A 24498-nucleotide genomic window follows, 5' to 3' on the forward strand; every position below is an offset into this window, starting at 1 on the left:
TGGTCACCACACATCTGTTTTTACTAAGCACCGTTTCGGTGGTCACCTCTTCACCGAAAATTACTACAGTATTACTTCACTGTTCCACTGCAAGAGTGCATTCATTATTATAGACACATAATGACACATCATCTGGTCACAGCTATGATGATGATTTAACTCAAAATGTCCTTCAGAATAAAAGCGCTGCGAGGCGTTGAGCTTGTAGATCTGCTACTTTTTTCAACTAATATTCCGCCCAGAATAGAGACGCTAGGGTTCAAGTGATTAATGTAAAAAAAAGAAATTGTGAGGGGCGCTCTCATCATTGCTCATGACGTAAATTCTCCATTCATTGTCAATGGGAATTTAATGTTTGCGTAAGACGGCAGTCTACACTAATAGCTGAATATAGGAGGGGCTAAATCACACTTGTGTGAAGTGAGGGGCGCTCTTATCATCATACATCACATTCCATGCTCAGCCAATCAAATCATCACAAAAGCCATTCCGGCCAATCACTTTTATCTTCAATAATAAAAAAGCCTCTGTTGATAAACACGACCCATATTTGCATACTGGGCCCTGGATTTGTGCCCCACAACCCCCGGGGGCAGCAGAATCCAATCACAATCAAGCGGGGCCAGACAAATCTGCAGAGGGCTTTTTTTTGTCGAGATTCCAGGCTAAAATTCATAGTCCCTTTCTCACCTTGTGACACAGAAACGGAGAGACTCTGTGAGCCGGTCTTTTCGACAGCAGCTGGAGGTTTGGACACGGGGATACCAACCCCTCCTATGTAGGGGTTGTATCCATATGTACCATAGTCAGCGCCCCAGTAGTCATACCAGGTGCTGCTTATAGGCTGAAGGACGGGAAGGAGGGAGCAATAGACAAAAAATAGTTAAAATACAAAATGTAATCATTCAGTTTTCAATACACATACCTGTACATTTGTGAAATGCAAGCAAACTACCACAAGACAAAAACTGACAAAAAAACAAACACAAATTTATAATAAAATGGTTGGTTGAATAGTTGCCTATGGCTACATTTGACATGCAAGAACATTTTAGATTATGAACTGAGAAAGGAAGAGTAGCATTTTACTGACGTTGGTTATCTTGGCCAATGGAATACATCTACACAATATAATAGGTATTCAGTGTTGTGGAGCTGTGTACCGTGCAGTGTCAATTGAAACATCTTTTGGATCAAAGACGCACTAGTAGTGACTAGTTTGTGGGTTGAGGTCGGTGTAGCTACATTATTGACACACTGGTGTTCATTTGAACTAGTGCTGTACCGATTTATTTTTCACTAAATCAATTGTTAACTGGACACTAGCCAAATACCATTACAGTATAGGAGAAAACACAGAATAAATGTCAAGTTAACAGAGACAACTGAAGTCATGCTTAACATACCTTAAATACTTTGGCGGCGAGTGGATCCTTTTCCAAATCAATATCTAAAGGATCAATATCAACATCCATCAGGTCTTGTAGCAAGTCAAAGTCTATGTCTTTATCTTTTTCCAAAGATGATAGAGGTGGAGCACCTTTGGATAACGAAAAAAGCTTTAATATTGCCAAGCAAGCACACTAAAAGAAAACCAGCAAGTAAACTCACCGTGGCGTTTCTTTAGAAAGTTACTAGGCAATGTTAAGGCTGATAACAATCACTGACTTCTCTGTACTACAGGGAGAGTCCAGACAAAGGATCTGTTGGCCAACACTAGTATAAACCATCTGACAACTTGGGTTGATTGTTCATCAAATCCAACCAAACCTACCAAATCTGCACATATTTATAGCCTTGTCAAAATCCTAGAGATGAGCCAAATTGAGTTGAAGGTGGTTTCCACTATTACATTTATGTCAGTAATTACAGCTTAAATTGGACATTTTTTTTAAACAATGTAATACAAATCTAAACATGATCATGCAAATATGACTGCAGTTGACATAAGAAAATGCATGTAATCAAATTGACATGCCATGAATCTGCAATGTTTGAACTCTCACTATAAAATGACAAAAAAAACCGTACATTAACAATGAAGGCTGTTAGATAAACCTGCAAAAATACTGAAAAATAACACTGTGGAAAAAAACAAAACACAACATGCAGCTTTCAAAAGAAGAGGGAAGGAAGGGAAGAAAACAATTTTAACACAAAATGCATCACCGGTCATCATGATCATAAAAATGTGAGGGTAGAAAAGAATCCATGTGGTGCTTTTGGGAGAGTGTGTGTGTGTTTATGGGGTGGCCTACCAACGCACTTTGGAAAATAATGGAGGTACCAGGTGTACCTGCGATGAGATCGGGCGCCAGGACCTCTTCGATGCTCTCTACCAGGGGGATGGGCGTGGGCTGGGGCAGGGAGTCGTCAGAGTCGGCCCCCGCCCCCGCCCCGGCCTCCTCCCCCACGGCCCCTTCGTCCATCACGTCTAGAGAGCCTGGTGACAGCAGTTCACCTGGGGGATGAGGAGGACACATTTTGATTACATTCATTACTTTGTGGACTTGTGGGTTCTAAATTCATCCAATTCAGAATACATACATATAAAGTGCAAACTATACAATGTGTCACGTAAAAAAGAAACCCAGTGAGACTTGCATAGAGGACACCTCCCTTAAAACACCACTTGCCAATATCAACACATGTCCTACCACTATATTTATAATTTGCCCCAAGCGGAAACGCCTACCTGCCAAGATGTCTTGTAGCATGCAGGTGAGTGAGTATTGGGCCCAGGCTCCTCCCCAGGAGATGTCCCCCCGGTTGAAGTCTGTCCCTACCAGCAGGAGCAAAAGGCGCTCCAGCTGGATTTCCGACACTACCTCACACAGGTGGATAGTGGGTCGGGTGGAGTTAGCTATCCTAGCTAAGACCTATGGTGGAGAGACACACACACACACACACACACACACACACACACACACACACACACACAGACACAGACACAGACACAGACACAGACACACACAGACAGACAGAGTGTTCATGCTCATGGAGCAATAGTGAACTGTAGTAGTCTATAGATAAATATGAGTGGGATGTTTAATAGTCTGATCAATTAATCAATAAATCAAGTATTGGTATAATACAGAGACTATCAAACCATCTCTCTTAAAAGCCCTCCCAGTTATTTCACTGAGCAGTCATCCTAAATTTAACATGGAGGCAGTCCAATCGTTTCGGGTGAATAAGATGCAAAACAACCTGGTCCAAAATGACATCAATTTGCAGACAGGAATGTAGAAATGCTACATTAAGATCTGGAATGCATCTGCGTTAGCTTTTGACCACTTCAACCATTATTTTAAACTTTAGCTTTTGAAAAATAGCAGATCTACAAACTCTATGTTTCAAAATTCGTGAAAATTTGTGCAAATCTTTGAATAATATTCTTTCAAAAGAAAATGTTTTTAACTCAAATCTTTGCTTCTGGGGGGGGGGGGGTCTCTGGAACACCATATTTTCAGATGGGGGTCGGCGGCCAATTACCGGTACACGTAATGTTTGGGGTCCACCGATATATAAATATAGAAGGTATTAAAGGTTTTTCAGAAAACGGTCATGATTTAGAAGACATTAGAATCTGGTCTGGGGTCTTAATGGGTTATAAAGGGATAGATTTGGGACCTTGCAGACGAAAAGCAGCAGGTCGGCGTGGCACGTGAAGTCCATGGAGAGCAGGAAGAGGGCCAGCTTCTGCACGACGGAGATGCAGCGCTCGTGGGCCAGCGTGAAGGGCAGGGGCTCCACCTCGGGGGCCTCCTTGGCCGCCGTGGCCTCCGTGTCCAGCGGGAAGCGGGGACACTCGGCGGTACGCCGCAGACGAATCAAGTCCTTAAAGTGCTGAGATCACAGGAACAGCGGGAGAGCAGTGTTGATTTTGACAAAGATTTTTTATTTAGTTTTGAATACAATTTAATTTCGTTTTAGTGATATTTTAGTTATCTGAAATTTTTAAGTGTTAGTCTAGTTTTACTCGACTGAATATCATAGGATTTTAATTCGACAACGATGTATTTTGGTGGGCCTTGATGGCATCGTAATGCCTGATTTGACACTGCATGCTGAAAATAGCCGATCTACAAGCTCACAATGCGTCGCAGCGTGGCACGTTGTGAGCTTGTATCTTGATCTGCGATTTTCAAAGTGCAACACCCGAGCAGAACCAACAATAGAATGACTTAGTTCTACTGGATCTCTTCTCCACTAGTACCTTCCTATCCTGAAAGAGCCCTATGTTTTTCTGGGCATAGAGGGACGGAACAAACTAGCACTGGAAACAGACGCCAACATCCAATTGGTTCATCAACCTATGAGCCCGCCTCCCCTTCCCCCTGCTCCCTTCCCCTTCCCAATAGAACGCAGTGGAGAACACCAACGTTACCAAATTTGTAGCGACACCCCTCACCTGCAGTTTCTGAGGCTAGTCCCTCCCTAACATTTTAGTCTAGTTTTCCTCCGTTGACGAAATTGTCAATATATTTAGTCTTAGTTTGAGTCTAAGTCATCATAGCTTCTTTTTCATTTAGTTTTTATTTAGTTTGTCATTGTTTTAGTCGACGAAATAAACACTGTGCGAGAGGGAGGCACGAGGACATGAAGACAGCGCATTACAAAGTTGAACGAACATTTAACCCATGTTCAGAAAACTCCAGCATCACACGTTCAGCTGTTTTAAGGAAGGCGAACTTATGAAAGCTAAATAAAGTCTTTCATTAAATGAGGGTAGTGTTGAGGGGCTTGTGTGGCTGCTCACCTTTGATGTGGCCTGTTTGAGCTTGGCCTGCTCCACCAGGAGTTTATAGGAGGAACCTTTGTTGCTCTGGATCTTTTCCTTCTCTATCTGCTCCACCAAAGCTTTCTGTTTTGCTTTCAATAGATTTAACTGCTACAATGAAAAGGGCATGATAAATACACAATCCAACACAACACAACCCAATTTCACCACCATTTGAACTCTGTGAGAAGCCTTTAGACCCCGTGTCTTCTAGGAGTCTTCTGTGAGCACCCAAGTGCCAAAGATGATGGAAACAACAAAATGCTCAAAAGGCACAGAGCCAGTAGTGTACAGGAGCAATAACTACCACATCGAATTGGCATTGAATTTGTGTGCGTTACTGTACTTATACACACACACACACAAACTCAGCAGGAAGATTTAATTAATGTCTGGCTAATGTGGAAGCACATAGAAAGTTTGTCTTATTCCTGTGGGCCATGTAGTACGACTCCAGATTAAAGAGGTACTACAAATATTAGATTACATTTTTGATTTTTCAATCTAAAGATTCTGCCAGAAAATGATTCCCATTTGACACAGGGTCTGAGACTGGAGATTCCAGTACATGTGAAAAACATTTCTCTCTCTCTCTCTCTCTCTCTCGCTCTCTCTTTATTTTTATTTTTTTATGCTTTAATCATGCTTTAATCTTATTAGTATTTTGTTTTACGTACTCAACAACTAAGTCGTTGATCAGTACAAAGCTTTTCTAATAGTGTTGGGATGAGACACATTTACCTGCTTGTGGTGGACTAGCTTGTTGCGGATCTTGCGAGAATAGAGTCTGTCCAAGCTACTGTTGCCTTTGGTTGATCTGCTCGAGTTCTGAGACTGCAGACTGTTGTTAATAAAACTCCACTGGTTCCCTGGATTGAATCATGGTGGGACAGATGAAGAGGGCAGAGGAGTTAGTTCAATAGTTTTCACTTTTGAGGGGCACTTGCACACAACTCTGACAAAGGCAGTAATTCCCAGGTTACATAGTTTGAGAAAATGCACATATTCAATATAGTCATATGGACATATTTGTGCCAAAACCCTTCTTGCATACAAAATATTTGTTCCACCAATAAGATTAGCAGAAAAAAGCAATCTTTGAGTTCAACTAATTGACTTTATATCCCCGACTTCATGTTATGTTGTCTAGACACCAGACAGATGTTACAGTGGTGAATTATCTAGGGATACAAATAAAGAATCAGACATATGGGTTACGAGTCTGGAGAAGGATGACATGCACAATTCATTTCCTTGAAAGCCAATAAAGAAATGATAACAAGGAAAGTATTCATTAATATGCACATTGTGACTATGTGGTGGATTGCAGACAGTTCAAGTACCTGTGAAGGTCCTGTCCCTGTCCTTCCCTCCAAGGTGCTTTTTAGCGCCTGCAGCCTCGTCCTCCACACTGGCCACATAGTCCAACAGTCTAGACACCAGCATCACCACCCAGCTGATCATGGGAATGTCCAGCACACCTGGAAAACAAGCGTGCGCAAACATAAGGTCATTTTAACACTCTGGACAAAAGCAGACAACAGCATTTCAGATATCATGGTTCAGCACACGGGTTACAATTACAGTAAGTTAGCATATGTGGGAAAACTGCTCTCACCAGCATGTATTTTCTAGCTGTTGAGCCTCTACATTTTAGTAAAGGGCCTTGCAAACAGGGAGCGATAAAATGTGCCTACAGTAGTTCATTTTCAATGAGACCTGCGTTTTTGCTCGGAGAAGTCACGGTGCGACAATGCAAGCGTATTTACGTGAGCGGTCCCGTGAATTTGTTGCATGCGTGCTCGTTTCATGCACACGCCCGTGACTCACCAGACCTGGATTCGGTTTAGATTTTTTTTTTTACGCTTGCGTTGTCGTACCCCTCTTGAGCAGACCTGTCGTTGATCCAGGCAACAACGTGTGCGTTCCTCGCTCCCCGTTTGCAAGGCCCTTAATACTTGTCAGCTTGGCATTTCCACCGTTCTGAGATCTACCTCCTCAAAGCAGTGCCTTGGGTTATACTCATAACAAATCTAAGTAGACAGCTCTAAGTAAAGGCAACAGCTCAGTACCTCACCTCTTGGTGAAATCATGGACTCAGAAGTACATTTCAACAGCATGGGGAAGAAGTGACCCGTTTTTACACACAACATATATGGAACAAACTCTGTTTTGCAAGTCTGCCACAGCTGGTTCTTTTAAATCAAAGCTGAATACAGTTTGCAGGTGTCTTTTATTGAGACTTTCAATTCATTTCTTGTACTGCATTGTACCATTATTCTCGTACATTAACCATTTTATTTTAGCCTATACTTATTGTCTATTCTCTTTAATAACTATTTTTAATTGTATTCGGATGTCTTTTATGATACGTGTATATTTTACACATTGTGTTAATGCTCTTAATGTTTTGTGTCAAGCACTTGTTATGTACTTAAACATAAACTTTCCTTTGTCTCACCTCAGAGGCCTTTGAGAGCATGTACGGTATGTGTTTAAAGTGTGGCAGCAGAAGTTGAACTTGGCTCAACTTCAGTACAGTGATGTTTGACTGGGCGTGCTTGTATAGCAGTGGTTCCTCAGGTCTCCCCAAGATCCAAACTAGTGAAAATAGCACACCTACAAGTTGACAACGCGACGCTTCGTGCCGTATTGTGAGCTTTTTGGGAATATTTTTTGAGAATGTTTTGAAATAATAATAATAAAATAAATAATAACAAAATATAGCAAAAAAAAAGAGAAAGGGACCCATAGAAATGGTGCGTCAGGCGTTTCATTACCTTCAGTCCTCCGCTGGGTGGCAGCCAGTGGCTGCTGTAAGGGACAGAGCAGGTTGTCCAGGAGGTTGAGCAGGCCCTCTAACACACCACTGTTGCTGAGGGATCTTTGGCCAATGCAGGACAGGAGCATGAACACCCTGGTGGAGCCATAACCATAATGGGATTAGATTACAAATAAGCAAGTAACTGACCAATAGCCATGGAAGCTATTTGTCAGGCACAGGACATAAACAGAACTGTATGTGTGCACCATGTTAAAATCGACACGTTTGGCATCACAAAATGGGTCTTCTGTGTATTTTTTGCAGAAAGAAAAGATAAAGGTTACAACAACGTTTCCGTTTAACGTGTTATGTGATCTACATGGCACCAACAAGGACAGTGATCACTCTCTTAACACTTTCTACTGTCAAGTCACAACAACTCATTTTAATTAACAGATTTGAATGCCCTCTCTCTTGCCTGTCCTGGGGAAAGATGAGCAGCTGCTCAGAGTTGTACAGCTCCTGCAGGACATTGGAGAGGAACTGGCCCCACCAGCGCTCGCCGCCACACAGCTGCACCAGCAGCAGGCCCGCATGCAGACGGATTTTGGGCGTGCCGCTGATGCACAGGTGCTTGAAGAGCTCCTCACAGGCCTGAGCATGGAAGGTGCTCTGGAGTACCGAGGGTACCGAGTGGCCTAGAAGAAGAACGGAGAGAAAGACACAGGGAGGGAAAGGGAGAGTAGAGAGAGACCGAGGGAGGACAGACAGAGAGAGAGAAACGAGAGATACAGGGGGAAACGGAGGAAAGGAGAAAGACAGAGTAGACAGAGACAGAATAGGTGTTAAGTGACTGAATGAGTATTTGGCAAGAGCAAAATGCTCGAAGAAGTCGTGAGCAAAAGGATTTGGTTTTATCATTCTAATGATTAGAAAGGCACTCCAAGAGATACTATGGCTATAGCTGAATAGTTTGTGAGCCCACACCTGGGAAACCGAAGGTCCCTGAGAAAGGCACTTCACTGCTCCCTGAGGCTTTTTTTTTTTACATCATGCAAGCATAATGGGGTCTCCTCGAACCCCTGAATAGGAAATCATTACCCAAAAGGTTTTACACATTCATGAGTCTTTTATTTTATTGTTGATAATCTTTCTCCACTTGCTGCCTCTTCAGGGAGGGCCTAGCACAAGCTTAGAGAAATAATGAGGCTACTATAGACATTTTGCTTTTTAAAACTTTTTTCTTTGGATAGGCACAGGACTATCAAAGAAATGGCGAGAGTGTCTGCGGAGGATGTACTGAATCTCTGTGCCTCTTTGCCCATGTGCAATTGTGCATATGACCATGTACGTCATCACCCTGCCTGAACCACCCACCATTCTCCACCCCCCATCACCCTGCCTGAACCAGCCACCATTCTCCACCCAGCCCCATCACCCTGCCTGAACCACCCACCATTCTCCACACAGCTTCATCACCCTGCCTGAACCACCCACCATTCACCACCCAGCTCCGTCACCCTGCCTGAACCACCCACCATTCACCACCCAGCCCCATCACCCTGCCTGAACCACCCACCATTCTCCACACAGCTTCATCACCCTGCCTGAACCAGCCACCATTCTCCACCCAGCCCCATCACCCTGCCTGAACCACCCACCATTATCCACCCCCCATCACCCTGCCTGAACCACCCACCATTATCCACCCAGCCCCATCACCCTGCCTGAACCACCCACCATTCACCACCCAGCCCCATCACCCTGCCTGAACCACCCACCATTCTCCACCCTGCCTGAACCACCCACCATTCACCACCCAGCCCCATCACCCTGCCTGAACCACCCACCATTCACCACCCAGCCCCATCACCCTGCCTGAACCACCCACCATTCACCACCCAGCCCCATCACCCTGCCTGAACCACCCACCATTCTCCACCCTGCCTGAACCACCCACCATTCACCACCCAGCCCCATCACCCTGCCTGAACCACCCACCATTCACCACCCAGCCCCATCACCCTGCCTGAACCACCCACCATTCACCACCCAGCCCCATCACCCTGCCTGAACCACCCACCATTCTCCACCCTGCCTGAACCACCCACCATTCACCACCCAGCCCCATCACCCTGCCTGAACCACCCACCATTCACCACCCAGCCCCATCACCCTGCCTGAACCACCCACCATTCACCACCCAGCCCCATCACCCTGCCTGAACCACCCACCATTCACCACCCAGCCCCATCACCCTGCCTGAACCACCCACCATTCACCACCCAGCCCCATCACCCTGCCTGAACCAGCCACCATTCTCCTTACCGTTGTTGGAGTGCAGCAGGCTGAGCAGCGTGTCCAGCAGGTAGCGGACGATGGTCCTCAGCTGCTCGGTGGAAGAGTTCAGAATCAGCTCCTGTGCGTCCGCGGCCGAGGCCCCGGCCTCTGGGAGCGTTTTGCGCCCGGCGCCCAGAGACACACGTAGCCTCTGGACCGCGTGGTGGGCCAGGTTGAGCTGGAGCTGCAGCTGGATGCAGTCCTGGTAGGCAGAGAAGACGCGCTGGTCCTCCTCCACGGCCTTGTCGGGCTTGCGCAGGAAGTACTGGGCGTTGTTGGCGCTGTTCAGCGGCGGCAGGTCGATGTTCTGCAGCAGCGTCTCCAGCCGGTGGCACGCCAAGTTATACCTGGATGGGAAGCGGAGAAGAAGAAGAGACGCATGATGCTCTTGAATCCATTTTATTCTCTCCTTGCACTCTCTGCCTTTCTTTAAATGTTTTTATTTATTTTTCATTACTCTGTTATGTATGCTGCTGCATTGTCTGAAGGAAGCCAAAATAAGTTTTACTCTCATGTACTTGTACATAACATTTAAGAAAGTACAACGTGAGCCTTGAACATCACTGCACTTTCTATAGATTCTGAAGGGCTTCAAATTGCGACCGTTTTGGTCACATAAGAGCCTGAAATCTCATCTACGTGATCTCAAAATGTAATTGTGAGAGTGCAAATAACTTGTGGTACGACAGAATTAACCAAAATCATCCTCTTCCCCTACCATAACTTGCCTTGTGAGCAGACGGCTCCGATAGTGGCGATAGTTTACTTATTGACACAATGGAGCGCTGCTGCGCAGACATTCCAGTACTTTATGTGCAATCACATGGTGTGCCAGAAAGTACATTTTAAAATAATCGAGAAGTCGATTTTGACAATAAACTGTCTCTCACTGTGAATACAGTACAAGTTGGGGCTACTCCATGTGAGCATGCATGTGTGTCGGAGCTGTTCCTATAGTCTAGGCAGAGACAAGAGTCTCTTGCAATTATTTTATAACTTCGAAATTCCAATTATATTAACCAAATGGGTTATGAAAGTGATTGGACAATGTGGACAGCACTGGTTTGTGTGGTCGGCTACTTGCACCATTGTATCCAACTTGTAAAGCAAGTAGTAAGATTTAACCCGATAAAACCGGGAAAGCATCCGTGTCATTACATGTTTGGGTTGGCTAGTAAAAGAAAATAGCAGATCTACAAGCTTGTACATCAGTTATTTTTGAACATTCATGAAAAGTCTTGAAAGTGTGTGAAACTAGTGATTTAGAAGGCCTTTTGTAGAATGGTCTTCATTGTCCAACTGTGGGAGTGGCCCTGGCTCACCTGCACTGGATGTCCTCCTGAAGTGCCACCATCATGGCCAGGTGCTGGTCCACATCCGGCTGGCTGGCTGCGTCGCTCTCTCCCCGCAGCGGGTCGTGCATTAACTTCAGCTCGCTCTCCCATGGTAAGATGTATGTGTGGCCATAGTAGAAGCCCAATGGGATCTTGGCCCGGGCATTTGTGCTACCGTAGCGTCCAATGACGGTGATCTATTTAGTTGTTGAAATCAAACAGAGCTTGGGTTAGGAGCCACTATGATGAAATAAAATATATAAAATAAAATACAGACGTCACGTACTGTAAGTCATGTAGCACACAACACAACAAGAACAAACTAGCTGCATTACTTTGGAGATCACCGGATTGGTTAATATTTTCAGGATGAAGCAGCTGCTACCATTTTACAGTAGCTATAATATTCATCAAAGATTAAAGACAGAGTGTTAGAAAAAGGTTAACTCCATAGACACATACAAAACAGATTTAAATCTCCAAATGGGGGATAAATCACCCCGTCTTTCTCACTCTCAAGTTGGATTTATAAAAATAAAAAAGCAGATTTACAAGCTTCCGTAAACTAAGTTTATTTTTATTTTTATCAAAGTTCTTATACATTTTTCACACATGAAAATATTATACAACATTTTTCGAACATTCTTTTTTTTCTTTCCCTCCCCTCCTCCTAGAGTTCACGCTCTGAAAGAGCCACAACCCCGGTAACTTGCACCATATGAAATAAAAGGCACATACAAATATACATAGACATAATAGAATAATAGAAGTATGCAAAAAATTAATAATAATAATAAATAAATAAATATATATATATATATATATATATATATATATATATATATATAAAATAAAACCAAGTTTAAATAAGGCATCAGCCTTGCCTATATTCAACTAGGGCACACAAAATGTCACTAATGACAAGCAACCCAACAGAAAAGAGACAAACGGACCTTCATGAATCTGCAGACGGGCGGTGGTAGGAGGTCGTGCAATATGAGGGAGTGGGTGCTGATGTCAGTGGCCACCACCAGCCTGCGACCATCTACCTCCTCTCCCAGTGTCCATATGTCTATAGAGAGGGACGCTAGGTCTCCGCAGGTGGGGATCAAAGCATCCGTCAACAGCACAGGGCGGCCAAAGTCCAGCGTCACAAACCGACGCGCTCCTGGGATGTACAGTGGAGGAGATGGAGAAACCGAAGGGAGATTTGGGTCAATCACAAGACCAACAACAGTCATTAGTGACCATCAGTTATGCGATGTTTTGCAGGGTTGGTATTCTTGATCAATTGTTTCGACCAAATTTCACAGTGAAAAGGTTCTATAAACTTACCAGAGTGCATGCGTTCAATGATGATGGACTGATGTGGAGGAGGCTGGAGGAAGTGAGAAGCCTGGGATATGGCCAATGCCAGACCACTCCCCATGGGGTTCTGAAAGCAACACAACAGCAGCAGTCAACTTACAAATACAACAGTCAGCATGTCACAGCAAGACGCCACCATCATTTCCATCCACTTCCGTCTTTGCTGTACACTGCTCTCTCAGTTATTGGTAGTTTGCTGCTGTGCAATGCAATACCTTCGACCTAGTGTTTGCCCTAGAATGGTTTGATAGGTGAGAAGACAGAGGTGGGGGGTTGGTGTTGGCCGTGGTGTTGAAAGTTGTTGACGAGGGTAATGTAGTGGGTAACCAATACACCACTGAATGCTTCGGTACGAGCACACACGTCCCACGCCGCTTCATACTTAAGAGATTATATACTTATAAGATTGCAGCTATCACTAAACAAGCTTCGATCTTATGCTAGTAGCTATCACTAACCAAGCTTCGATCTTATGCTAGTAGCCATCACTAACCAAGCTTCGATCTTATGCTACTAACCGGTTTGGTTTTCTGGCTGTTCTTGTTATGAGCGACCATATTGACAGGACCAGGGTCCATCATTGAGCCTGGGAAGAGGTGGGCCAACTCAGCACTGAAGGCTGCCGACACGGCCTCATTGGGTGGTGTGAGCGGAGGGGTCATGAAGAGAGGCGTAGTCTTGGGCGTAGGGGGGATAACGTCAGAGGGGTGAATGAAGAAGCCCGGTGCAGAGGCAAGGTTGGAAGGCACAGAGTTGAGGATGGGCCCCACGCCGGAGGCGGCGGCAGCTGCCGCTGAGGTGGTCTGGTGTAGCTTGGCCTCCAACTTAGCCTTCTGCTTACAAGGCAGAGATAGATAACACATTTAATCATTAGCATCAGCAAGTTGCTTGATTCTATACACCAAGCAGTTTGATATACAGCAGCCTACTGTCAGATGGTCCTTGTGACAAGAGTTTACATTTTGGCAACTAAAAACTACTGTGTAAAATTCTTAGTTTGTCATATTTTAGTCATCTGAAATGTTTTACCTTTAGTCTAGTTTAGTCGACTAAATATAAGATTTTAGTCGACTAAATCTACAGTTGATTTTGTCGACTAAAAGGTATTTTGGTGGGCCTTGATGGCGTCTTAATGCCTGATGTTACACTTGGTTGCATGCTGAAAAAAGCTGATCTACTGCGTTGTGAGTGAGCTTGTAGATCGGCTATTGCACAACACCAAATATAAAATGACTCGTCTTATAGTTCAACTGGATTTCTTCTCCACCAGTCGCTCCCTAACATTTTAGTCTAGTTTGTTTCTAGTTTCTGACGAATTTGTCAACATGTTTAGTTTTCGTCAGTGAAAAAAAAAAGGTAGTCGACGATTTTTCGTCATAGTTTAGTCGACAAAACCAACAGTGGTCCTGGTGGCTCCCTAACCTGCTGCTGCAGTTTGAGCAGCTGCTGTTGTTTCTCCTGCAGCACCTGGAGTTGCTGCTCGGCCGACACCATGGCGTGGGACAGCGACTGGAGCGCCACCTGGGCCGCCGAGCTCAGCGCCGTCGATGCCTCGCCCACTGTGCCCGTCGACAGACCCACGCCCACCGTCGGCGTCACGCCAAACGTGCTCACTGCAGGAACAAATGACAAGAGGGGTCGATGATAATTAGCGAACCGTGACAAGTAATACATAACGACACGTCTGGTATGGTATATTATCATAGAGTGGATCAGAGTGGGATTCAGGGGACTCCCAAGGGTCCTTGAGGGGGTACCGGGGGGGTCTAAACATTTAAGCCCTGATGCGATGCCACACGTTTCTAAGTAACTCTTTGAGGAGAACTTTAGATTCCTTTCCCTTTGAAGTGTAGAAATGTCCAGGATATTTACCTGTGAACATGCTGGCATCGTCCCGCTCCACCCGCGTACCATCGCTGGTGGAGATGCAGCTGAAATGCAGAGGCTCTACCTCCAGGAGGCCCGTCAGCGCCGTGAAGCTGCCTTCAGCTGCTGCACAGCTGCTCACCTTTCCGTTCCCTGCAGCGCGCACACACACACACACATGGATATGAAGTCATTAAAGTCTCCCTACAGACACACCACTACCCCGTTTTGGCCAAAGCAAAGTGTTTTCAGATTTGAGCAAGAGGCAATTTGCATATTGGACCTTGATGAGTTTGCTTGCACACACATAACTATCTGTATAGTCAAAGTCAAGTCAAGGAAAGGCAAGTCACTGGTCATATTTCAATAAATATAATTATTGTCATTCCAGAATGTCACACTGGCATGTGAATCACAATGCACTGAAATGCACGGAAGGTTTAAAATGACTGAACTATTTGTGGTCTTGTGTGGTGCATACCTGAGAGGATGTCAGAGAGGTCAATCTCGTCAGACTGAACTCCAATGCTGCTGTTGAATGCATTCTTACAGGAAGAGCCGCTGACCTCCAGGTCAAACAGCACGGGGTCAAAGGGAGAACTATACAGGCCGTACCTGTAAAGGAGACATGTTTGAGGAGAAGAGATCAGAAGTTTCAACTCTTAGGAATAAGCGCTCAAGAACCTAACCAAGATAATAAAGATACAATTAAATAATGAGCTGCTGGCTCTAGACATCTGCACTGGATCTTGGAATGAGTGAACACCTGCACATACCTACAGTCTTGCAGCTGTAAGTAACAAAACTAGATTTTTCTAACATCAGAAACTATATATTACTGTTGAACTATTATTCAAACATCAAGAAAACATTTATTTTAAACAGATTTCCAATCGTCCGCCTTGCTCATTTCAAACAAACACGTTGATGCAAAGCTAACAAGCCAGTAAAGGGTGACTACCCTAGCAGCACAACTAAACTAAGCAAATTATTTTTAGGCAACTTTCTCTGCATCCAAAAAGTTCTGGGTTCCACACAGTACCTGGTTTGCAACAGTGCCTCTAGTGGAGTGAGGCGGTCCTGCAGCTGGCGGGACACTGCAGTGAGAAGGGATGCACAAGTTGTGCTGCAGACGGCCAGGTCCTCCTCCTTAACGTAGTTCAGCAGCACAAAGTACCAAAACACTGACCCTGAGGGAAGACGGGGAGCGGAGGTTAAAGAGAAGACAGGTGGAGAGGAAAACAACACTGTGCAGGTAAGGAAGAATACATTGAGGAGCAGAGCCAATGGAGAGCTGTAAATGAGAGATCTGTGCAGCAGGGTTGAATACCAGTACCCCTTTCTAATTGCTGCTGATTAGGTTTTGGCTGGAAAACTGGTCACAGAAATAGAACCTTTTGTGACTGCAGAAAAGGTTTCTTTCCCAGCTACTTACCACCTGTTGCTGCTGCAGGTAAGTAAGGCATATTGTCGAGCAGAGCCTTCAGTAGGCCCATACTGAAACCGTGTTGACTCGGGTCCCCTTTTCCATTGCTTTGTTAAAAGAAGGGAAAAAGAAGAAAATAAAGTAGATAAACATATGATACTAATTCAAGGTCCACACATCAAGTACCGTCATTTAAAATGTCAACAGTTCTTACCTAATACAAAGAGCAAGAAAGCGGGCACATTTGTGGGCTATACTCCGACCGGCCTCAAAGAAGCACACCCGTACAATGTCAGACAGCCTTCTCCGGGTTTTGGCCAGCAAGCCCTCCTTCCCTTCTCTCAGACTGCAAAGAAGTTATATCAAATTAAAAACACAAATAAGCCTAATACCATTCAATGGTCTGAGATGGGAAACATGCATATTAAGTAGGACTAGGATTAATGACAGTTATATTGTTATGCATTCATAAACAACATGTGTCCAAGCTAAGCCGTTTCCTTATGTCTGTGGTGCCTAAATACTGCCACCAACTGGACATGGTTCTCAACGTCGGCACCGGGGACCACTTCGGGAACAAATGGACCCTTACACTTACAGGTCTGTATGGGTCCACTTGGTTCCATTTGTACACTCGGAGTTAAATAAATAGTGATGACTGTACAGTGTAGATTGGGTTCCAAGAGATACAAAATTGAAAAAGAATGGTATAAAATGGGGATCCATGGCCCAATACTTTTCTCAAAATGGTGGTCCTTGAAATGAATGAGGTTGAGAATCACTGTCGATTTCTTCTTCTGTTTTGTTTTTTAAATAATCGTTCATTGATCGAAATCGAGGAAGTTTGAAATAATAAATAAGGATATTGATCTGAAGTCTTATCGCACAGTCCTAACGTGGGCCCACCTGCAGGGTCCATTGGAGTAGACTCCAGCCAGCCAGCACAGAATGTCCAGGATGAGGCTCTGGCCATGCTCCGTGCCTGGGCCCTCCTCAGTCCGCTTACACAGCGCGTTCAAGAGCTTCTCGTGGAAGTCTGGGAACTGCAACATGGCACAGCGCTGGACTCTAGAAGGCATAGGATGACAATGAAGAAACAACCAGATTGGTTTAAGTTAAACTTCTGTCAAATCCAAGACAATAATATATATTAAACTTATATATTAAATATAAGTACGGTAAGCAAATTACAGGATTTAAATGCAGAAGAAGATTTTTTTTTAAGTTTAACATTCATTTGTCTTGGATTCATTAGAGTCTAATGAATACGTGTGGTTTAATGATTAGACCACGCACGTAATAAAAAGCTACAATTTGATCTCTCATTCAAGTTTCCGTCTACTGGACATGATTCACCTGGGTGCCTGAATATAAACTGCGGTTACATTATCAAAAAGAAAACCTAAAAATGTTACATTGAAATGTATTTGCGGTCAGACCTTTCTTTGGGTATTGATGTCTTCTTGAACCGTCTGATTGTGACCGACACCTCCTGCAGTAGGTCACAGCCACGCAAATTGTCGGGCTTCTTCGAAGGTGTCGGGGGTTCAGCCTTTGACGTCGAGGCCTTCTCCTGCACAGAAACCAAATGAGAGTTTAAGTCATTGGCATTCTCACAATGCAGCCATTTGACAGGCTGAGTGCTGTTGACAGGAATCAGGAAAGTTACGGACCACGGTCCTTCTGGTTATTTGTTTATATTTGTTTAAGGATAATTATTATTTATGGTGATAATTAAAATGGGATAATAATTATTAAGTTGGAAATATTGTGTTATATGGCATGTGTTTGTGTGTGTTGTTTTTCTTTCTTCCCCGATTATGAATGAGTTTGGCAAAATATGAGACTGTTGGCTACAGTGCCCCTCCCCAACAACACCCTGTTTTCTGTTGGCTGAGCCATCTTCCTGTCGCTCTATCCACACTTTTCCTGGGCTGTGTGTGCTCCAGTTCCTGTCGATTTGATCCAATGAAAGCCAATGAAACTGGTCAGATGACCAATGATATCCAATTAAATCAACAGGAACTGGAGCACACACAGCCCAGGAAAAGTGTGGATAAAAGCTCAGTTGAACTTGGACTTCACCGGGGGACGACAGCACATTTCACAGCAGAAACTCGATCCCTCTAGTCCTCCGCTCGTTTGCCTGCCTTTTTCGTTTTGTTATTCCCAAGTTATTTATTTCATTCTGCAGTGAGTCATGCCTTAGCTATATTTTGTTTTGTTTATTTCCCAGCTATTTGAGTTTAAGCCTTCAGCCTTTCAGTTATTTAACTCAATAGCCTAGGTTCATTCTCATATAAATTGTTATTCTTATTAAATCTGTAAACTTGTCTCTGCTAAAGAAAAAAAGGAGCTACAACAATAAACTCAGTTATTTTCAGCCCCGTCTTCTCCTTAATTATGTTACGTTCCTTCACCCTGGCCTAGACGAAGGTGCATAACAGTTCCCCTTTACTGAGACATGTTTGTATGTGGGTTCAGTCTAGAGATGTGATAGTAGCACTTCTCTACCAGTAGATGGCAGCAAAGGAGGATCCATAATCTTCACAGCTGACATGATAAAGGACACCATAAGATCTGAATTCATGATTACAAAGCCAGCGTTGTCCATCAGGTAGAGGACATACCGCAATGATTAAAAAAATGTTACATGGACAAATGGGTAGGGGATGTGCACTCGTTCTGTGTAATCCTGTTATGACTGAATTTGATACACAACATTAAAAAGCAATCCACACAGTGAGCCTCGGCCAGTCAGCCGGTTTGTGCGTTGACCACCTCTCCTTGGGAGGACAACCCAGATTCAACTCCAACTCCCAGTGTCATGTTAGTCTTGTGCCTCCCCTTTCTCTCTGCATTTGGTGGCCTGTCTCTCTACACCCTTCTATCTGAATAAGAGAACATTCCACAAAAAGAAGAAGAAAATCCACACTAATCCCATTGAGTTCAGATTTGAGATTGAAAAAGAGAGTTTGCTCTCAACAGGCTTCCCTGAAAAAAGAAAGGAAAAAGAAAGGAAGACCCAACAGAAAAATACCACTTAGTATGTTTTGTCTCACCAAAGTCACTCCTATAACTAGGTAAAGTAATGAGAAACGGGGGGTGCCCGGTGGCCTAGGCGCATACCACATATAGGTGCATGCCTGACAGCGCGTTGTGGGTTCGAGTCCCGATCCCGACGACCTTTGCTGCATGTTATTCCCAGTAACTAAAGTAGTGAGAAACTTAGCTCTACCTTGGAGGCCTGCGCCCTCTGCAGCAGGGTGGAGAGAGAGTGGGACTTGCTCTGGGACTTGGTGCTGGGCATTCGCACCACAGGCCGTGGGCTCTCCTCCATGCCCTTGTCGCTCACCGCCTTGATGTGTACCAGGAAGGACCGATACTTTCCCCCCGCCATTCCTGCATGGGAGGGGAGGGAAGGGAGAGAAGAGGGGCAGACCGGCAGAGAACACTGAAAACACACCTAACAGTACAGGTACATACATAAGACGGGACGGGACAGAGGGGTTAGAGCAGGCCAAGCACGACATTTCTGAATAACCCAAAGGTAAATGTAAAGTCTGTCCTTGCGTTTAAAGTTAAAATAACGCTCAGGATTATTATGCCTCCACCGATAGGGACAGGGGCATTATGCTTGATTTATACTTAGTTGCGCATCATGTCGCATAAGGGAAATACAAGCTCAATCTTGTAGATCGGCTATTTTTGATGAGCGACAGACATGGCAAGTACAAATCCGGCCTTGTATTTTCAGGTTGTCCACCCATCCGTTCCTCATTTGTGGAATGTATAGATAGATAGATGTCCAGATGACGTTGGAGAGAAACAAAACTGCTATTGGTTGGGGGAGGCATACTATCGCAATGTAGTATTATTGTGTACGGTATTATTCCCCCCAAAAAAGTTTCAATATAAAATATTTTTTGTATTCAAGCGACACACTCAAGCTATTTTTCTCTCTGGCTCAATGTCCTCCCTATGACCTGAGCACTGAACCATCACCTTTAGCCTCTGACCATATACCGTTTAATAAAAATCACACCTGTGTGAAATGAGGGGCGCTCTTATCATCATCGTACATCATCATACATCATCTAATTCCGGCCAATCACAATTTGCGTCCTCACCTGTGTGTTACGCAATGTTTGTGTTTACACAAACACTCAAAATTGTCATTGGCATTTCATGTTTGTGTTAGGACAAAAATTGGGTTACATACACTAAAAGCTGGACATAGGAGGGGCTATCGCCCCTCAAACCTGCGTGTGAGAATTTCAAAATGCTCAAAATGTAAGGATATCTGGAAGGATATCTTATACAACGTCAAGTGCAATACGATGATCAAGTGAGGAAAAACTAAATGTTTTCCTTTTTGTCAATTGAGCAGAACACACAATCTCAATCACATTCAATGTGTATTCATTGCCGTTACCTTTGACGAGCTTGGGGCTGGTGAGGCTGAGCATGCCTGCATGTCCAGAGAGATCAAGGCCACTGGCGAGCCATACTGGTCCACACAGGATGTCCTCCTTATGGTCCTCCAAGAAAGGGCACAGCCTGGAGCCTGGAGTAGGCAGATGGAGAGAGAGCTGCCGTCAAGGCTGAGCAGTACACCGTATCAACAAGCTTTCACAGTTGGTTCAGTACTTTACCTGCCGTATCCTCGATGTCCATGAACTGGATGTCTTCGGTGAAGTCGTGGAGGTGCGGTTGGCCGTTCTTCTCCCCGTTGGCGTGGAGGACATGGGACAGGGGGAACGATATCTGTCTGTCCACTGGTGTTTCTGCAGCAAAAGAGGATTCAAGATACAAACAGATCCTTGTGAGGCAGCGCAAATCTCAGAGCAAGCGTTTAAATCAATGCGGAGCAAGGTAGGTAGAACATGTTTCTACACGAAAACAACAATAATCAAGCACTTCATTGGATGACTTCTATAGTTTTAGTTTTCTTAGCTTTAGGTCCAGAGACAAGGTGTACGTCTCTGGACCCCCATGAGGAACTAGATGCTGTGTTCACTTCTTACCATTGACTTTGCCCAGCCCGGGGGCTTTGTTCTTCAGCAAGGTGACCTGGATCTGTGGAATGTTGGTGATGTTGGCGTTCATGACAAACTTGAAGTCCACATGGCCCACCATGCAGGCCTTGGGCAGAACCAGTTCAAACACGTGCTCATCCCAGCTCGAGCTACACAGAGAAATCAAGTTAGTCAACAAGCTCATAATAATGTATACTATACATTAGTAACTTTGGCATAATGTGTAATCTTATAAAAAAGATTCAACAACTTGTTTAAATTTAGTTACACACACATATACACACACACAGTCATTATGAACATAGTGTATGTCAGTCTGGATGGAATTGCCGATGCTACTGCTAACCTTGGGGGACTGGATTGTTGGCCCGAAAAAGTCTGAGAAGTACTCTTTTAGAAGTAGGCGTTTGAAAAATGTCTTAATGGGTGTAAAAAGTCATAAAGACAACAGCTGACCTGTCACTCTGGAGCTTCCAGGTGCGGGTGTGCTGGGCTGCGTCTCCATGGTGCTGCTGGTGGAGGTGCTGCGGGTGGCGTCTCTGCTGCTGCTCCTGCTGCACCTCCACCCAGCAGGGGGGCACCGTGGCCGAGAAGCGAGGCGTCAGCGTCTCGAAGCGCGTCAGCTCCACCAGCGACGTCAGGCTGTCTGCGCTCAGTGCTTGGTCCACCAGGAGGTCCACTCCTACGGGGAGGGAGTCATGCGTACGAGTGAGGAGAAGGAATGTACGCCTCCGTATTGGACATTATACAGTGCCACTTTTGTTTAAGCACTGGAATCCCCAGCAGCCCTATTCTTGAAGGAACAGTCGCAAAACATATCCGATCTACAAGCTCACAACATGTTGAGCGCTTGTAGATTTGCAAATCGATATGTGTAGAGTGAAATAAGAGCGTAAGTATAAAGGGGTTTAATTGGTACTGAATTTGGAGCTCAACAAAAGCCAATTCATCCTGTGTATGACGGAGGACAATTTCATGATAGCTTGAATATTCTGCACGTTTGTCGTCACGATAAATGAAAATAACGATTGTCGCCCCATCTCTAGACCCTCGTTATCTCATGCAAACCAAGCAAATCAATCGTATTCTGTTCATATCCTGTTCAACTGTTGAATTAGATTAATTAATCTGTTCCTTTTTCCAACCAAATAGTTGCACATAAAGCAGGGGGTCCGCAGCTAAATTAGTTAACAGTCCAGGGCTGGAAGGATTGGAGGGTTTGTGTGTGTCCTACCTGTGATCCCAGGGCTGGAAGGATTGGAAGGTTTGTGTATGTCCTACCTGTGATCCCAGGGCTGGAAGGATTGGAGGAGGGCTTTGTGTGTGTCCTACCTGTGATCCCAGGGCTGGAAGGATTGGAGGAGGGCTTTGTGTGTGTCCTACCTGTGATCCCAGGGCTGGAAGGATTGGAGGAGGGCTTTGTGTGTGTCCTACCTGTGATCCCAGGGCTGGAAGGATTGGAGGGTTTGTGTGTGTCCTACCTGTGATCCCAGGGCTGGAAGGATTGGAAGGTTTGTGTATGTCCTACCTGTGATCCCAGGGCTGGAAGGATTGGAGGAGGGCTTTGTGTGTGTCCTACCTGTGATCCCAGGGCTGGAAGGATTGGAGGAGGGCTTTGTGTGTGTCCTACCTGTGATCCCAGGGCTGGAAGGATTGGAGGAGGGCTTGGCTCCCTCCAGGAGCTGTTCAACCCCCTTAGACAGGGGGCCGTCGACAAACATGTCGCCGTCATCTAGATCATCACACACGCCTCCAATTTGAAGGAAATGAAGTTCTCCGCCTTCAGTAGACAGAGGAAACACGAAATGAATTCAAATTTGTCCTGCTCCTAAAAAAACTCAGAAGAAAAACTCAGAAAATAATCTACAAGCTCCAAACGCGGCGCGAATTGATGCTTTTGTGTGATGCTGTAGTATGAAGTAGGGCAATAATTTATGCAGAACACAAACATGGAGGTTTCTGTCCCACAGCAACAATATATTAGGGGCAAACAGCCACAGGTAATTAAGACTTGAAAAAACAAATTAGTTCTGCAACTCTTCTCTAAAGTGAGCAGTCCCTTAGCTGAGTCTGCAAACAACATGACATCAATGATGACATCAATTAAATTCCTCTGCTGCCATAAATCTTCAAGGATTTCAGGGGAAATGGAATTCCCCTGTGTGTGTGCACAGACACAGACTTCCTAAGGATGCAATTTCATTCAATTACAGCCATGTGCTGCTTTTCCACTCCCACGTATAGTTCACTCAGCAGCAGAAGGTGGTATCATGTCACTCGCTACAACATGCCAAACCATACTCTTAACAAAATTCTAACCTTATCTCCCCCCCCCCCCCTAATCCTAAAAATAACCCTTTACCTAATGAGGTCTGGAAATAAGTGACCGGTTTTCTTCTGAACCATTTACTATTCATGTGGTGACATTTAGAATCGATAAGGCAGTTAAAGGGCAGACAAATATGAACACATTTGAGTATTTGTGAGACACACAGTAGGGATGTGCCAACAAAGTCTGTTGTACTTGTAAGGCCAGACCGCACCAATGCAACTCCTTGCAACCATTAGCCCAAATGGCAGTAGTAAGGAGTTGGGATGCATCGGTGCGGTCTGGGCTTTATACATAAAAAAATGGTAACGTGAATCTGATGGGAGATTCATATGGAACCTCCAATGTAGATACTGGATTTGAGACTTTAGCCATCCTGTGACATCAGTCGTTTATGACGTATCTATGACAAAAGATTTGCAGCCCGATCAAAGGCCCTAAGACTTCCCATCCAATATAAAATCTAAGTTTCATAATTTAAAATCATCATACATCATCTCATTCCAGCCAATCACAATTTGCGTCTTCACCTTAGTCATCAATGTTTGTGTTATGCAATGTTTGCATTGTCCATTCATTGTCAATGGGAATTTAATGTTCGTGAACTTCGTGTAGGACAAAGTTTGTGTACACAGTGAGGTCGGTTTCCAGCCTCTGGGAGATGCTGACAAGGAGGAGAACAGCTACACACTCAACAGACTCTGGACTGGGCCTTGTACGACCACCTAATGCTTTTTTTTTTTGCTGATGAACCGGTTGAGCTTAGCACTGCTATCGAACATCTTATTTCTTCCTCTCTGTAGATTACATGTTTTACTTTGATGCGTTATATTTTATTTTGTGTGTTTGTTGTTGTATTGTTTATTTCCGTTTTTTGTGCAGTCTGTGTTTTAATTTTTTTACTGCACAGCTGCCCCCCTTTGCCAACTTGTAGACTTTTGTACTGTTCTTTATGAACTTTTAATCTGTTTAAACCAATGACCTCTTCCTACAGGAAAGGATTCCAAATAAGCCAGCTGGCTTCTTCCCTTCCTTGCATTGTATTTTTGTTCTTTGATATGTTATTGTCTATTTTGTACTACATGCTAAATAAATAAACCTAAACCTAAACTTCAGGATCACTCCTGGATGATGCCAGGAGTGATGATGCCTGGGCAATGCGCAGCAGCAAGATGGTCAAGTCTTGACTCTTGCGACTCAGTAAACGTTAGCCAGTTACAAGTAGCCTAGTGACAGCCTACAGATGGTG

The 24498-nt window shown here is 44.5% G+C and overlaps 1 protein-coding gene across 12 annotated transcripts in view; it reads right to left on the minus strand.

The window, feature by feature from the left end:
* birc6 (baculoviral IAP repeat containing 6) overlaps positions 1-24498 on the minus strand; it is a 137201-nt gene that overhangs the window by 93673 nt on the left and 19030 nt on the right. For 2 of the 12 annotated variants that reach the window (XM_080782484.1, XM_080782489.1), the window contains exons 11-39: positions 22551-22700; positions 21377-21602; positions 20909-21069; positions 20537-20668; positions 20317-20448; positions 19120-19283; positions 17321-17454; positions 16788-16949; positions 16096-16227; positions 15891-15988; positions 15498-15645; positions 14937-15070; positions 14462-14608; positions 14012-14202; positions 13108-13422; positions 12557-12656; positions 12175-12389; positions 11210-11418; positions 9876-10234; positions 8026-8245; positions 7564-7700; positions 6127-6264; positions 5525-5652; positions 4763-4894; positions 3634-3849; positions 2696-2879; positions 2297-2461; positions 1407-1540; positions 691-844 (exon numbers count right to left, since the gene is read on the minus strand). In XM_080782484.1, the coding sequence (XP_080638610.1) occupies positions 691-844; positions 1407-1540; positions 2297-2461; positions 2696-2879; positions 3634-3849; positions 4763-4894; positions 5525-5652; positions 6127-6264; positions 7564-7700; positions 8026-8245; positions 9876-10234; positions 11210-11418; positions 12175-12389; positions 12557-12656; positions 13108-13422; positions 14012-14202; positions 14462-14608; positions 14937-15070; positions 15498-15645; positions 15891-15988; positions 16096-16227; positions 16788-16949; positions 17321-17454; positions 19120-19283; positions 20317-20448; positions 20537-20668; positions 20909-21069; positions 21377-21602; positions 22551-22700 (4917 nt within the window). Of the gene's footprint in view, positions 1-690; positions 845-1406; positions 1541-2266; positions 2462-2695; positions 2880-3633; positions 3850-4762; positions 4895-5524; positions 5653-6126; positions 6265-7563; positions 7701-8025; positions 8246-9875; positions 10235-11209; positions 11419-12174; positions 12390-12556; positions 12657-13107; positions 13426-14011; positions 14203-14461; positions 14609-14936; positions 15071-15497; positions 15646-15890; positions 15989-16095; positions 16228-16787; positions 16950-17320; positions 17455-19119; positions 19284-20316; positions 20449-20536; positions 20669-20908; positions 21070-21376; positions 21603-22550; positions 22701-24498 lie in introns of all 12 variants that reach the window. The other 10 variants (XM_080782492.1, XM_080782486.1, XM_080782483.1 and 7 more) reach the window with 7 other exon arrangements.

This window comes from Protomyctophum bolini (assembly GCF_963924005.1).
Source record: "Protomyctophum bolini genome assembly, chromosome: 14".
Classification (NCBI taxonomy): Eukaryota; Metazoa; Chordata; class Actinopteri; order Myctophiformes; family Myctophidae; genus Protomyctophum; species Protomyctophum bolini.